The 15,709-nt window shown below is 31.9% G+C and overlaps 1 protein-coding gene across 1 annotated transcript in view; it reads left to right on the top strand.

The window, feature by feature from the left end:
* The first annotated feature begins 1,018 nt into the window (after positions 1-1,018).
* Positions 1,019-15,709, top strand: part of BCHE (butyrylcholinesterase) — a 65,803-nt gene continuing 51,112 nt past the window's right edge. Inside the window, exons 1-2 of the mRNA XM_063111328.1 lie at positions 1,019-1,087; positions 6,881-8,405. Coding sequence (XP_062967398.1) covers positions 6,889-8,405 — 1,517 coding nt within the window. The 5' untranslated portion in view covers positions 1,019-1,087; positions 6,881-6,888. The remainder of the gene's footprint in view (positions 1,088-6,880; positions 8,406-15,709) is intronic.

Below are 15,709 nucleotides of genomic sequence, written 5' to 3'. Positions count from 1 at the left end.
TTATAATGACTGACACAAGGTAGAATCACAACAAATTCCAGTTCTTATATTTGCATGTTTGAAATTTTAACACAGTATTACAAACCAAAAATGGGCTTACTTACAAATGTATGCCTCTGGTTAGTCCACAGTGAGCCCCAAATTTGGAAATTTGAAAGTGAAACTATCATTTACAAGAGATTTAAAATGTAACCACAATGAAAAATCAGGAACTAAACAGTTCATTTTTTTTTTTTTTTAATTTACCAAATATCTGTTTCAAGGAAAAGAAGCCTGCACTGCCAGCAGACAAACGTATCTTTTCTATAGAGTTTGGTGAAGATCTTTACTTGTATTCTGCTTGTCTTGACCAGAAAACTGTGTCCTTTCACTACAAAAGACTGCCTGCAGAGCCCCCTGAATAAGAAATTACCAACGTTGAGATTTGTATGACCTAAATAAATGTTGACGTGCGGGGCTTGGAAGGGGTACATACCAGAAACATCCATTCAATTAATATAACTGATGTTTTGATTTCCAAAGCTTCTATCTACAGAGTAATTATTTTATTCCCTATTTTCTCTTTCACTATCCTCTGTAACTACACGGTTCACACCAATGGAAGGCACAATGGATTTCAATAACAGCGTTTCTTTAAAACAATATGTGCATCTTTAAGTCTCAAGCATAAGAAAAATGTGCATTCTATAAAAAAGAAAACAAAATCTTAAAAGTTCTGATAGTGTTAAGAAAAAAGTAAATCCGTGCATTTTCTATTACATTGCAGCTTCTTTTAGAGAAGCTCCTATACCTTTATTTCTTCACTCTTAGAAGAATGCCTGAAATTGTAAGACATAAATCCGGTAATGCAAGACTTTTGTAAATGAATCACTATTGCATTCATACCATTAGCCTCTGAACAGATGTCAGAAAGTAAAGATTGGCTGCCTCTAGATCAAGTTGCTGCTGCCAACTCTCGCGAGCTTTGTCAGTAACAGTTGATAGTAATGTCAGCGCAGTCTAATTTACAGGCTGGAGCAGCAGCTGCATCCTGCATTTCCCTGAAGCATTACATGATTTCCACTCCTTGCAAACTTTAGAGAGTCGGGTAAGTTGCTCTGAATTTACACCTTCGTGTAGGGATGCAAGTGAAGCTCATTCCGTGGGAGGAGTGGGATCTCTTCACGTGTTTGCTGTGCCCCTTTGGTGCTCTGTGGAGGACAGTCACTGAAGCTTGCAAATGGGACAGATGAAGCAGGCGAGCAGACACATGCATCAAATCTTATTATTTAGGGGACGCAGACTCAGTCCATCTAACGGCTGGGGAAATAATCCATTTGTTCAACTTTGTATAAAGAACAATAGCACTTGTGGAATCCCCGTGCGCACCTTAAAGAAAAACATTTTATGTTGTTCTACTCATAAATGCATTGTTTAGTGAATCTCTTCTTAAAAGAACAAAAGTAGTCTTTGATCAGTCTCGCTCTTTTTTTTTTTCTTTTTCTTTTCTCCTTTCTTTTTTTTTTTTTTTTTAAGTGTCATGAAATTAATAGCTCTCTTACTATTTTGCTTAACAGGATACTTTTCCCAATCAACATTTCATCATCTGAAACTTTCACAGTATCAGTTGGCAAATGACAGATCAAAGTTTCTTAAATGTAAAAGGAAAACCTATTTCCTAATTTTATTTATGAACTTGTCTCCTTTGCCCTGTTTGTCCTCTTTCTTTTTATATGTGTGTTTAAACTGTAGCAAAATTTCTTACATTTGCTATCATTTTAATTATTATAGAAATAAGAAAATACAGACTTTGTGCTCCTTCTATAATCTCATAAATCTATCATTATTTAGATGACATTGGTTCTAGTTTAACAAGGAGATTAAACATTAAGAGTATAAGATGTAAGAATGATTCAAGTAAACTGAAATATGAACAAAATCATTTCATTGTTTATAATTTTTATTTGTTATATAAATTTTTATTTTACGAGGTTGTCTTCTATATTTTTATGAATATTTCATGATAATAAATGCAATTAAGAGTTGTTATCACTAGTCTGTGTAATGTCTTCCTTAATATGAACTATCTCATAGTAGCGATAAATACAATTGTATTTCACTTATATTAATAGTTGCTTTGTTTAAGGATAAGTATGAGCATTTAAAGCATGGCTCCATAATTTAAATGAAAATCTTTAGAATTATCTGTGTATACGAAATAACATGGATGCCAAATAAAATTTCTAATTGGATTTTTGAAGTTCTGTTTTTTATTCTCTTAGATTATTTTGCTGTTGATTGTTTGCAACGTACTACATCTTTAATTGTAAAAAGAAATTATTTGGGATCTTCTATGCATTGCATTTTTATGAAATATAAGCTAATAATATTTTAACAAGTTACATCTCATCTACAAATTTAGTTCCTGATATGATTCGTTTCTTGGTAGCAATCAATAATACATATCTAAATTATATGTTGTCTTCATTTTAATGCTTTCATGCCAAAATCTGTTCTTTCTTACTAAAACTGGATCATCCCAAATGTTAGAGAACTGTAATTAAGTAGATATGAACCTAAGAGCAGACTGAACGACTGAACTTTCAAAGAAGATCGGCAAAATCTGTCTAATAATTAGATATTCAAATTATTCACACAATGAAGTTTGTGAATGGTCTTCCTGTTTGAGGACAGATCAGATCTTATGTGTCCCATACCTCATATAGTGGCTTCTATCTGCACAAATTCTTTTAGCACCTAATAGATATCCAAAGGATCCCTGAAAGACAGTGGTATAGTCTATTTATAGACAGACTTTCTCAATTCTCCACTTCACTTAGCCTGAAACAAAACAAACTTTTTAGGTTCGGTATAAAGACTTAGTTGTTTTGATTTGACCAAATATATATTAGTAGCGTTTGCTCTAGATCATATTAATATTGTCTAGATGGCTCTTCCTCCACCATTTTAAGAAGATTAATTTCCAAATAAAAATATGTATTTTATTGTAACTTTTTTAAAAACTGAAAAATACTCTATACACAGGGAAAGCTATTGTAAATATTTGCTTGACCCTCCTTTAAAAAGTCCCCGGCTGGCCCATTATTTTGAAAATGTGGTTGATATCTAATTATGGCAAATCTTAGATGGCAAATTTTTTTTTTGGCAGCTGGATGGCAAATAAATAGCTCTTTATATCAATCATTTTATCACACCCACAACTTACAGCATAGCATTGTATATTTCTTCTTAAAATTGGCTGGGGAATTTTGATACTATTTTCAAAATTGAACTAAAGATGCAAAAAGAAGAAAATGATATTTTGCCATATTTATTTTGAAAGTTATTAAAGTTTAGAGTTTTCCAAAAATCGCCAGTAAATATCAATATCTCGGAGCAACTGACAAACTTGGAAAACTATATCTATAATCCTTCAGGTTTTCCCCCCTCACATGGCCATCATTCATTTTCTTTTGCAATTTCAAAGACTCCCGTCTTTCTTTCAAATATTTAATAGTGTTTTAATAAGTTGATTGGTCTAAATTCAGATACTCAATTGCACTTGATGTGAAAATTTGCCTCATTCTTTACGGTAAACATTTCACGTACTCTCAGAGTATAATTGTTTACTTCATGTGACAGTAACCAATTGCACCAGTATTTATAGAAGAGAAAACAATTATTTAATTTAATATTTTAATTATTAATAAAGATTTAGAGATTAAAAACTAATAACATTTTCTTTGTCTCCTTTTTTTATTTCTCTTTTGATTCTTTAATCATGTGATAAACATATTCTAAAAATTTAAACTTCTTTCAATGGAAATCCTACAGAGAAACATGTTAGAATAGAGAATACCAGATTATAAAGAGAACAAAGTGATGCTTATTTAAATAATTTAGACAGACTTTGCAGGCCTTCTTTGAAAGTTGAATCTGCTCTTAGGTTGATATCTACAGCTTAACATAAAAATATTAGCTTACACTGATGAGTATGTGAACATATGCATATTTTCATATTCATGTACAGATTTAATAATATGGTATATAACACTCTTCAGCAGGTAGAGGTAAACTGGAATTATATTGCCATTCTTGCAATGAATGCATGCTTACAAAGATTGTTTTGAATGTTACTAATTACAGTATTTACAAGGTGATGGTTCACAGATATAATTGTTGAAAAAACAACAATTCTAATTCATATAAATAGTACTATATAACATTAAACTCTATTCAGCACAAAATATAAATAAAAACATTAAGAAATACTTGTGTATATCAAACTAAGTTACATGGGAATGATATTACAAACTTTTAGATGTTATAGCAGTTATTTTAAACCATAAAAATTATTACATATATTAATTATATACAAATCAAACATATTTGAGTGATTATATTTGCTTTACAATACAATTAATAAACTACCCATAGAACAATAATTTATAAACTTTCAGACCAAAGTAATTAGGATTTGGTGTTTAGTTTTGAACAACAAAATAATATTTCAATAAAACCAATAAAATACAAAAACCACAGACGATCATTACGTTAGACTCAGAAGAACATTGACTGCCCCTGACAAGAAGAAGGAATGAGTGCAGCTAGGGATGCTGCAATAAATTCACTGAAATGCAGCTCAGAGTAAGCCAACTTTGTAGCTTATTCCTTTTTCCTTTCCAAAGCAGGTTTTCAAAAGACAAAACAAAATCCATCACAGCACTTTGTTCTTCTCCAAATGTCCACCTAAATTTATTTAAGAGTAAGGGCTTGGTAATTATCAGGAAAAACAAAACAAAACAAAACAAAAAAAAAAAAAGGAAAGGAAAGGACTGTAGTAGCAGCGTCTCTAAAACTCCTATTCTGTCAGAAATATAAAATTTCATTAGATAAGTGTCAAGTTATAGGAACCTTTACATTATTATTGCATTTTATTTGTTATCATTATTTATGATATAACAAATTACATTTGTTACAATTATAATAATAACTAGATATCATGAGTATAGAAAGTGTTACTTTACTATTATAGTATATATAGTATATACTATAGTATATTGTACTGCAGTAATATATGTTGTTGATCTTAGGACATATACAATTGTATCAAAATTGAGAACATAAATAATAGTCTTGTGGCTTGATTTTTTAAAAACCTTATTATGATAGCAATCATTTTATATATAGATATATAAGTATATGCATATATATATGGATATTGATAGAATTAGACATAGCCATATATATATACACACACACATATGCACTAAGTATCAAGCCCTGAACAAAATATTATATACCATGGATTAATTTATTCAGATATTTGTTGGGAGCAAAAAATATTTATTGATCACTAGCTGTCCTATGAGCAGTGGTGAATGACACTGATCTAAAAGATGAATATTCTAGGGCTGAGGCATCGGTATCAGGATATTTCCTTATTCTCTGAATTCTAAGGCAATCCAAATTAGACAAACAAAAAAACAAAAACTAATAGAAATGATCAATGCTCATAGGATTATTTTCTTGGTCACATAAGTTGGATTTACAATTACAGCATCAGTAATAATAATAAAGGAAAGACCGTGCATTTATGGACCTTAGTTTATTATGATGACAGCCAGTCTTTGTAATTGACTTCTTATTTGGGTTTCTTGCATCTATATAAAGATGCCAGTTCTTTTAAGTGATATTTTGTTACATTTTTCAGTCCCTCTTTGCCATGTGGAGTTTCATGATCTGATTTTTAATTTCTTTTTTTTTTTTCTTTTTTTCTTTAAAAGAAACTCAGGTTTGGTGAAACTTTGATCTCCCCAGATAATCTCTTTATGTCACCAAAGAAATATTACTTAATAAAATGTCAAATACTTGTGATTTTGTAAGTCAACAAGATTATTTTTCCTTCCCCCACTTGTCCAGTAATTTCTCAGGTTTGGTCCTCTGGCTTCATCAAAATACAGTTAACTATGTCTATGCTAACACATCTAACTTTACTAGTTGTATATACTTTAATCAATTAACAAATTGATGGATATTCATTGAGTAATCCATGAGTGTAAAATTCCTTCTAAGCCAGCATCTTCTCCCACACATTATAATACCAGCCACTGGTTCTCAACATTGACATTGCAATTCAGGTAGAGAAGCCCTTCATGGTTATTAAATTTTTGATAAATTACCTAGCATGTATCCCAGTCCTCACTTTTCTATTTTTCCCCATAGGCCTTTATAGTGATAGCATCTTTTTTAGTTTTTGTAATTTGTAGAATCAATTGCAGCTACTATAGCTTTGTTTCTTAACATCCTATGAATAAGTTGTCTAAATTCTCTTCTGACCATAGACTGGGATTGCATAGAGTAAGAAAGCACTAGGCAAAAAGAATCACAGAAGGGGTAATGAGACAGAAAAGGATAATGATAGAAGTATACAGATCTTTACGTGTTCTCAACCTACTTTAGAGTTCTATCAAGAGCCCATGATATTTTAGAGAATACGTGAGGTTGTATTTTCTCCTCTAACCAAAGTAGAAATTATATCTAACATAAGTAGACTACCACTTATTGCTGCTTTAGGTGGGATTGTGTATTGTACAGAAATAATATTATATATGCTTGGGATAAACTTTATTTTTAAAATATTAATTCTTCCTTACAGAGATTTGATAATGATTATCCCCAAACAAATAATATCTACATTCCATTCTATTTATTTCTTTTCTAAATTGAAACTGAAATACTTCCGAGTGTTTTCTATTTTTTTCCTACATAGACCTTTATAATGGTAGCAGATTTATTTGCTTTCATAATTTGTAGGATTAATAAGAACTACTATATTTTAGGTAATTATTATCAATAAAAGCATGAGGCTGATCAAACTTCCTACTTACCTGTCTTTCAGAAATCAAAATGCAGTGCAAGGGCACAGTGACATACATCAGATTTCTCTTGTTGTTTCTTCTGCTTTTCATGCTTATTGGGAAGTCACACACTGAGGATGATACCATAATTACAACGGAGAATGGAAAGGTCAGAGGGATGAACCTGCCAGTTCTCGGTGGCACGGTAACAGCCTTTCTTGGAATTCCCTATGCACAACCACCTCTTGGTAGACTTCGATTCAAAAAGCCACAATCCCTGACCAAGTGGTCTGATATTTGGAATGCCACAAAATATGCAAATTCTTGCTATCAGAACACAGATCAAAGTTTTCCAGGCTTTCAAGGATCCGAGATGTGGAACCCAAATACTGACCTCAGTGAAGACTGTTTATATCTGAATGTGTGGATTCCAGCACCTAAACCAAAAAATGCCACAGTGATGATATGGATCTATGGTGGTGGTTTTCAAACTGGAACATCATCTTTACATGTTTATGATGGCAAGTTTCTGGCTCGAGTTGAAAGAGTTATTGTAGTTTCAATGAACTATAGGGTGGGTGCCCTAGGATTCTTAGCTTTACCAGGAAATCCTGAGGCACCAGGGAATATGGGTTTATTTGATCAACAGTTGGCACTTCAGTGGGTCCAAAAAAATATAGCAGCCTTTGGTGGAAACCCTAAAAGTGTAACTCTCTTTGGAGAAAGTGCAGGAGCAGCTTCAGTCAGCCTTCATTTGCTTTGTCCTAGAAGCCACCCGTTGTTCACCCGAGCCATTCTGCAGAGTGGATCTTCTAATGTTCCTTGGGCAGTAATGTCTCCTTATGAAGCTAAGAACAGAACACTGGCTTTATCTAAGTTTATTGGTTGCTCTAGAGAGAATGAGACTGAAATAATCAAGTGCCTTCGAAATAAAAATCCCCAAGAAATTCTTCTGAATGAGGTGTTTGTTGTCCCCTATGGTACTCTTTTGTCAGTAAACTTTGGTCCAACTGTGGATGGTGATTTTCTCATTGACATGCCGGACACGTTACTCCAACTTGGACAATTCAAAAAAACCCAGATCTTGGTGGGTGTTAATAAAGATGAAGGTACAGCTTTTTTAGTGTACGGTGCTCCTGGTTTCAGCAAAGATAACAACAGTATCATAAGCAGAAAAGAATTTCAAGAAGGTTTAAAAATATTTTTTCCAGGAGTGAGTGAATTTGGGAGGGAATCGATCCTTTTCCATTATGCAGACTGGTTAGATGATCAAAGACCTGAAAACTACCGTGAGGCCTTGGATGATGTGGTTGGGGATTACAATATCATATGCCCTGCCTTGGAGTTCACCAAGAAGTTCTCAGAAGTGGGAAATACTGCCTTTTTCTACTATTTTGAACACCGATCCTCTAAACTTCCTTGGCCAGAATGGATGGGAGTAATGCATGGCTATGAAATTGAATTTGTCTTTGGTTTACCTCTGGAAAGAAGAGTTAATTATACAAAAGCTGAGGAAATTTTGAGTAGATTCATAATGAAACGCTGGGCAAATTTTGCAAAATATGGGTAAGTGTTGATTTTTGTAGTTATTCTTCTCTGTTTTTGTTTTGTTCTGCTTAGCTTTGCTTGTTCTGTGGTGTAGAGTTCATTAAAGGCACAGAAAAAGTTTAAATGATTTGTTCTCTTTGTACTTAAGATCACTTTGTTTTTTATTGTGTAGTAAATTTCAATTCCTTGTGTCAGAGTGCTTCAAAGAAATCATCATATTATCTTTATGAAAAATATTTTCTGATTTTATGCCCCCCAAATTGCAAAGTACTTTAACAATGCTAGCCAAAGTTTCTATGGAGATAGATATTTACCTTGAGAACTAACATTCTTTTGACAATGTTTTTTAACCTGTGAGTTTGCGTTCACAGATTTAGAAAAGAGTAGGAATATATCTTCTCATGCTCTTAAGTCTCTGCTCAGGAAAATGAAGGGGCGTGATGGTGATGGGCTGGCCCTCAGATTACCCAAACTACACAACATTTGCTATTTTATCAATATTTTTCCCTAATAGGTTTGTTCAGAACTCTTAGATAATCTGTGTTTGACAAGAGCTGTGAGGGTCCTCATGTTTAACGAAGCTGTTCTCCACTTGAGCAGACTTATAGTTGACATTAGATAATCAGTGACATTACACAAGAACTTATTTTCTCTCATGTGAGTATGTTATGAATATTGTATAATTATGTCCTCAAGAGTCAGAAGAAATTAACCATTTGGAATATATTTTCTAAATGTGTGTATATCTATAGAAACTAAGTTGTTTCGTTTTTTTATTCCCCCCCCAGTACATTTGTAACTCCAAAATGAATTTTAGACATGGGAGTAATTGTACCAATGTGTATAATAAAAAACAAATAGAAACTCAAGAATCTATTTTTTAAAGGAGTGCTTAATCAATCACAAAATTATTGATGCTGTAGCCCAGTGTCTCATACTGTCTTTTATGATAAATCAGAATGCTGATGGTGATAGTATTGCTTTACAGTTTTCTTTTCCACCCTCCATTTGGAATTCCTTGTACTCCATCTTACTATATGTATATTTCTACAATATCAGTTATATGATAGAATTCTGTTCAAAATTGTTAGATATTCACCCACTGTGTACAAAGTTAAAATTCTTCCCCCTAGCTTTAAGGGGACTCTACAGTCTTGCCACAGTCCACACTACCCAACAACACCTGGATGCTTTGTAGGCCACTTATCTCACAAATGCCAAAGATTTCAAGTGCAACTGCACCTTAGAGCTCTATTATCACTAAGTACCCTGTCTAGAACACTTACCCCTTTCCTTTTTAATGACATAAATCCTACTTGTTTTTAAGGTCCTGACCAACTACCAGTCCTATTGAGCGTTTGTACAATTGCTAGTGTTGCAATTGCTTCAGACCTTTTTTTCACTCTCACAGAAGTTAACTGTAATTTGTCTATATCCTATCTTTGATTGTGAGCTGATCCTCGTCAAATATACTAAACTAGCTTCTTGATACAGAAACTGTGGCTTTGTTGAATAAAATACTGAGATGGGTATAAATAATATTTAACAAATATTTGTTAACGCTTGAATGAGAGCTAGTAAAAGCTAGTGTGAGTTACAAATATATTTTTACTGTTTTTTCAAGATATGTTGGTTATTATTTTATCTGTGGCTGTGAAATATTTCATGCCTTCTCAACATCAGCCTAAATCTCTGTTCAAAAAAAAAAAAAAGGATCATCTTATTTTTAGAGCTGCATTAGATTTACTTAGGTTTCATTCTCTCCCTAAAAGCTGTATCCAAATTTAATCATTTGAATAAGTTTTTAATTCTTTCTTACAATTCTAGAGATTGTAAATAATTTAAGGAAAAATATTTCTTAAAATTACTGATGCCTGAAATTTTTAAAGGACTTCATATTTTGTATATTGAAATCAAGGAATTTATGTTTTCTCACGTCACAGTGGAAAACACTGAGAATCAAATGTAAATGTCTTGTTTTTGACACAAACAGCAGCAGATGAAAGAAGAGAATCTTTTTCAATTAGAATAAATTGTTTAATCTTAATCTAGTACTTCTATGCTTAATATATTTTAATAGGAAATAAATGAAAGTTGACATTTTAATTACAATTATAACTTCATATAGTAGAAATTATAAACCATAAAGGGTTAAAGTAAACATTGTAAAGTAGTGTAGCCATAACAAGATGTTATTTTAGTAAGTAATTTTCTTTTTTTTTTTTTTTTAAATTTTATTTTGTCGATATACATAGTGTACATAGTGGCTGATTATTGCTCCCCATCACCAAAACCTCCCTCCCTTCTCCCTCCCCCCCTCCCCCCCAACAATGTCCTTTCTGTTTGCTTGTCGTATCAACTTCAAATAATTGTGGTTGTTATATCTTCTCCCCCCCCCCCGGTTTGTATGTGTGTGTGAATTTATATATTAATTTTTAGCTCCCACCAATAAGTGAGAACATGTGGTATTTCTCTTTCTGTGCCTGACTTGTTTCACTTAATATAATTCTCTCAAGGTCCATCCATGTTGTTGCAAATGGCAGTATTTCATTCGTTTTTATAGCTGAGTAGTATTCCATTGTGTAGATGTACCACATTTTCCGTATCCACTCATCCGATGATGGGCATTTGGGCTGGTTCCAACTCTTGGCTATTGTAAAGAGTGCTGCGATAAACATTGGGAAACAGGTATACCTTCGACTTGATGATTTCCATTCCTCTGGGTATATTCCCAACAGTGGGATAGCTGGGTCGTATGGTAGATCTATCTGCAATTGTTTGAGGAACCTCCATACCATTTTCCATAGAGGCTGCACCCTTTTGCAGTCCCACCAACAATGTATGAGAGTTCCTTTTTCTCCGCAGCCTCGCCAGCATTTATCGTTCATAGTCTTTTGGATTTTAGCCATCCTAACTGGGGTTAGATGGTATCTCAATGTGGTTTTGATTTGCATTTCCCGGATGCTGAGTGATGTTGAGCATTTTTTCATATGTCTGTTGGCCATTTGTATATCTTCCTTAGAGAAATGCCTACTTAGCTCTTTTGCCCATTTTTTAATCGGGTTGCTTGTTTTCTTCTTGTACAGTTGTTTGAGTTCCTTATATATTCTGGATATTAATCCTTTGTCAGATGTATATTTTGCAAATATTTTCTCCCACTCTGTTGGTTGTCTTTTAACTCTTTTAATTGTTTCTTTTGCTGTGCAGAAGCTTTTTAGTTTGATATAATCCCATTTGTTTATTTTTCCTTTGGTTGCCCGTGCTTTTGGGGTCGTATTCATGAAGTCTGTGTCCAGTCCTATTTCCTGGAGTGTTTCTCCTATGTTTTCTTTAAGAAGTTTTATTGTTTCAGGGTGTATATTTAAATCCTTAATCCATTTTGAGTTGATTTTAGTATACGGTGAGAGGTATGGATCTAGTTTCCTTCTCCTGCATATGGATATCCAGTTATCCCAGAACCATTTGCTGAAGAGGCAGTCCCTTCGCCACTGAATAGGCTTGGTGCCTTTGTCAAAGATCAGATGGCAGTAAGTGTGTGGATTGATTTCTGGATTCTCTATTCTATTCCATTGGTCAGTGTGTCTGTTTTTATGCCAGTACCATACTGTTTTGGTTATTATAGCTTTGTAGTATAGCTTAAAGTCAGGTAGTGTTATGCCTCCAGCTTTATTTTTTTTGCTCAGCATTGCTTTGGCTATGCGTGGTCTTTTATTGTTCCATATAAATGACTGGATAGTTTTTTCCGTTTCTGAGAAAAATGTCTCTGGAATTTTGATGGGGATTGCATTGAATTTGTATATCACTTTGGGTAGTTGCTGAATACTATTTCTCATGGGAGATTATACCACAGTTTGTTTATCCATTCACCTATAGGTTATTTCCTGTCTGAGAATGTTATGAATAAAGCTGCTGTGAATATTTTTACGTAAGACTTCTATTGCTATATCTTTTCTCTTCTGTTGAGTGGAGAGGGATTGTTGCAACACATAAAAGATAAATGCATGCTTATCTTTTTAAGAAGCTGTCCAACTATTTTCCTTAGTTGAGAATTTTATGCTTCCAGATGAAATGTACCAGAGCTCCAGTTGCTCCACATCCTTGGCAACATGTGGAATGATCAGTCTTTTTAAATTTAGCTCTTCTACTGACTTTGTAGTGGCATTTCATTCTAGTTTTACTTTGTATTTCCCTGATATCTAATGATGTAGAGCATTTTTCATGTGCTTAGTGGTCATTTGCATGTGTCTTATTTTGAAGTATCTGCTTCAGTCTTTTGCCTATTTTTATTGGTTTTTACTTATTGAATTTAAGGATTTTTCATATATTTAATATACAAATCCTATGTATTTTGAATACCTTCTCCCAATCCGCATCTTGACATTGTATTTTTGAAATTTTCTTAATGCTTCCTTAATATGTAGAAGAGCAGAACTTATTAATTCAAATGAATCCCAACTTATTAATTTCTTTCTGTCCTGTCTAATAAATCTTTGCCTACACCAAAATTTGTAGATATTTTTTCTGCTTTTTTTTTCATGTTTTATAGTTTTAGCTTTTAGCATTTTGATCTGTAATCCATTTGAATTACTATCTGTAAACTTTCAAAGTAAAAGTTGAGGTTCATTTTTTTTTCCATATAAATATTTAGATATTCAATCACTTTTGATTTACCTTGGCAACTTTTTGAAAATCAGTTCAGCGGGTATGTGTGGATATGACTGAGGACACTTTACTCTGTTCTATTAAGTGATCTAATGTTTATTCTTATGTCAGTACCAGAGTGTTTTCAGTAGTAAGTCTACACAGTCTGATTTAAAATTAGGTAGTTTAAAGTAGTACACTTTGTTTTCAAAACCAAAATTTTTGATTTGAAAAAATTTATTATGTCTATTTGGGTTTGCATTTCCAAATAAAGTTTAGAATGAGCTTATCAGTTTCCACAAAAACTGATAGGTTGTTGAAATTATTGGTCAATTTGAAGATAATGGTCATCTTAACATAACTGCTTTTTAAATTCATGAACATGGTGTATCTTTCTTTTTATTTTGTTGTTTTTTAGTTTCTAAAAAATGTTTGAAAGTTTTATGTGTAGAGGTTTTGCATATATTTAATTCAGTTTATCTCTGAGAGTTTTATGTACTTTTAAAATTAGTTTTCCAATTTAGTTTTTGCTAATATCAAGCAATACAATTTATTTTTATACTTGCCTATTACCATGAATTCTTGCTAATTTCGCTTATTAATTTTAATCATTTTTGTAGATTAAAAATCTACATAAAATTCCATTTTCCTATTATTTTTTATTAAAAATCTCTATATTAAGGGAAAAAAACCTATTTTCAGTGAATTGTGACAGATAGTTGGCTACTTCCTTTACAAATTTTATGTTTGTTGTTTTCCTGTTGCTGATTTTGTTATTGCATTCTCTAGGACTTTTAGCACAATATGGAATAACAGAGGTGCTAGCATATAGTCTTGTTTCAAATCTTAGGGAAAATGTGTTCATTATTTTACTATTGTCCATATTAACTGTAGATTTGCCCTGAATCAAACTTAGGATATTCCCCTCTTTTCTAGTTTCTTGAGAGTCTTTATTACAAATGAATATTAAATTGTGACAAATGCTCTTTCTGCTTCTATTGACAAGATCGTGCCTTTTTGTGTGATTTTCTCAGTAATTATGTTAATGTGATGAATTATATTGATTCATTTTTTGAATGTTGAAACAATCTTGCATTCCTGAGATAAAAACCACTTTGCCATAAAATAGTATCTTTTTATAGGTTTCTGAATTGATTTGCTAATAATAATATAATTTGTTAAGTTTTTCTCTTATTCATGAGATATCAGCATTTAATTCTCTTTAATATCTTTGTAAGATTTTAGTATCAGAGTAATATTTCTTCTGCTTCACTTTTTTGATTTTGCATACCATTGGCATTATTTAGTCCTGAAATATTTAATACACTTTACCAGTGAAAATTTGAAATTGGAGTTTTCCTTGTGGGAAAGTTTTTATTATAAATCTAACACTTCAATGGATATAGGGCTGTCTAAATATTTATTTCTCCTTGATTCATTTTTGGGAGGATATGTTTTTCAATGATTTTTTCCTTAATTAATCAAAGTTATCAAATTAACTGGCATAAAATTGTTCATAATATCCCATTATTACCATTATTACACTTTCAATATTCATAGGGTTTGTGAACATTTTGCTTTCATTCTGAATATTGTTCATTTTATTTTCTATTTTTCTCTAGATTATTTTTGCTTGAATTTTATCAATCCTATTAATTTTTTGAAATAAATATCTTTTGCCTTTGCTAATTTTCTGCCTTTTTTGACTTTAGTAATTTTTTGTTTATATCTATTTTTTAATAATTGTTCTTCTACTTATTAGGATTTATTTTGCTCCTCTTTTTCTTAATGTGTAAATAAAAATAATTTTTAAACTTGTTTCCTAATATAGATATTTAAATTATAAGTTTTTCTCTGTGCATCTAAGCATTACTTAGCTTCGTGCTGCAAATTATAGTTTGTTGTAGTTTTCATTATGATTAAGCTTAAAATAATTCTGAATTTTCCTTTGTGATTTTAAATTTTGTCTATGGGTTGTTTAGTAGTCTATTATTTAATTTCCAACATTTGAAGGATTTCTAGATATCTTACTGTTGTGGATTTCTAATTTAATTCAGTTCCAGTAAGAGAATATACTCTTTAAGCTTTCTGTCTTTGAAATATACTGAAAATTGTTTTATGACCCGGCACATGATCCATCTGGGTAAATATTTAATGTATTCATGAAAGGAATGTGTGTTCTTCAGTCATTTAGTATGATGAGTTCTGTAAATTAATTAGTTAGTGGTTGTTAATGTTTTCTAATATTCTTTCTAATATTTTTGTCTACTTGTTTCAAATACTGAGAGAGAGTTGTTAACATCTCCAACTATAATTTTTATCTATTTTTTCTCCATTTAGCTCTGCTAATTTTCCTTTTAATATTTACAACCTATATTATTAGTTTCATGCACATTTAGTATTATGTATTCCTGATTAATTGAATGTTTTATCATTATAAAATGCCTACCTTTTTTCTGAATTAGCTTTTTCTAATATTAAGATGGGCATTCCAAGTTTCTCAGGGTTATGTTTGCATGGTACATTTTGTTCCATCAATTTATTTTCAACCTATCTATATTTTGTAAAAAACCTTCCTTAAAGTTGGCCTGATTAATCCATGTAACATTTAATGTAATTACCAATAGAGCCGTGTTGAAGTCTACTGTCTTGCTATTTTTTAAAATTTAATTAATTGTTTT

The sequence above is a fragment of the Cynocephalus volans genome, chromosome 1 (assembly GCF_027409185.1).
Source record: "Cynocephalus volans isolate mCynVol1 chromosome 1, mCynVol1.pri, whole genome shotgun sequence".
Taxonomy (NCBI): Eukaryota; Metazoa; Chordata; class Mammalia; order Dermoptera; family Cynocephalidae; genus Cynocephalus; species Cynocephalus volans.
The sequence above is the reverse complement of the archived record's forward strand: the minus strand, read 5'-3'. Positions and strand labels throughout refer to the sequence as shown.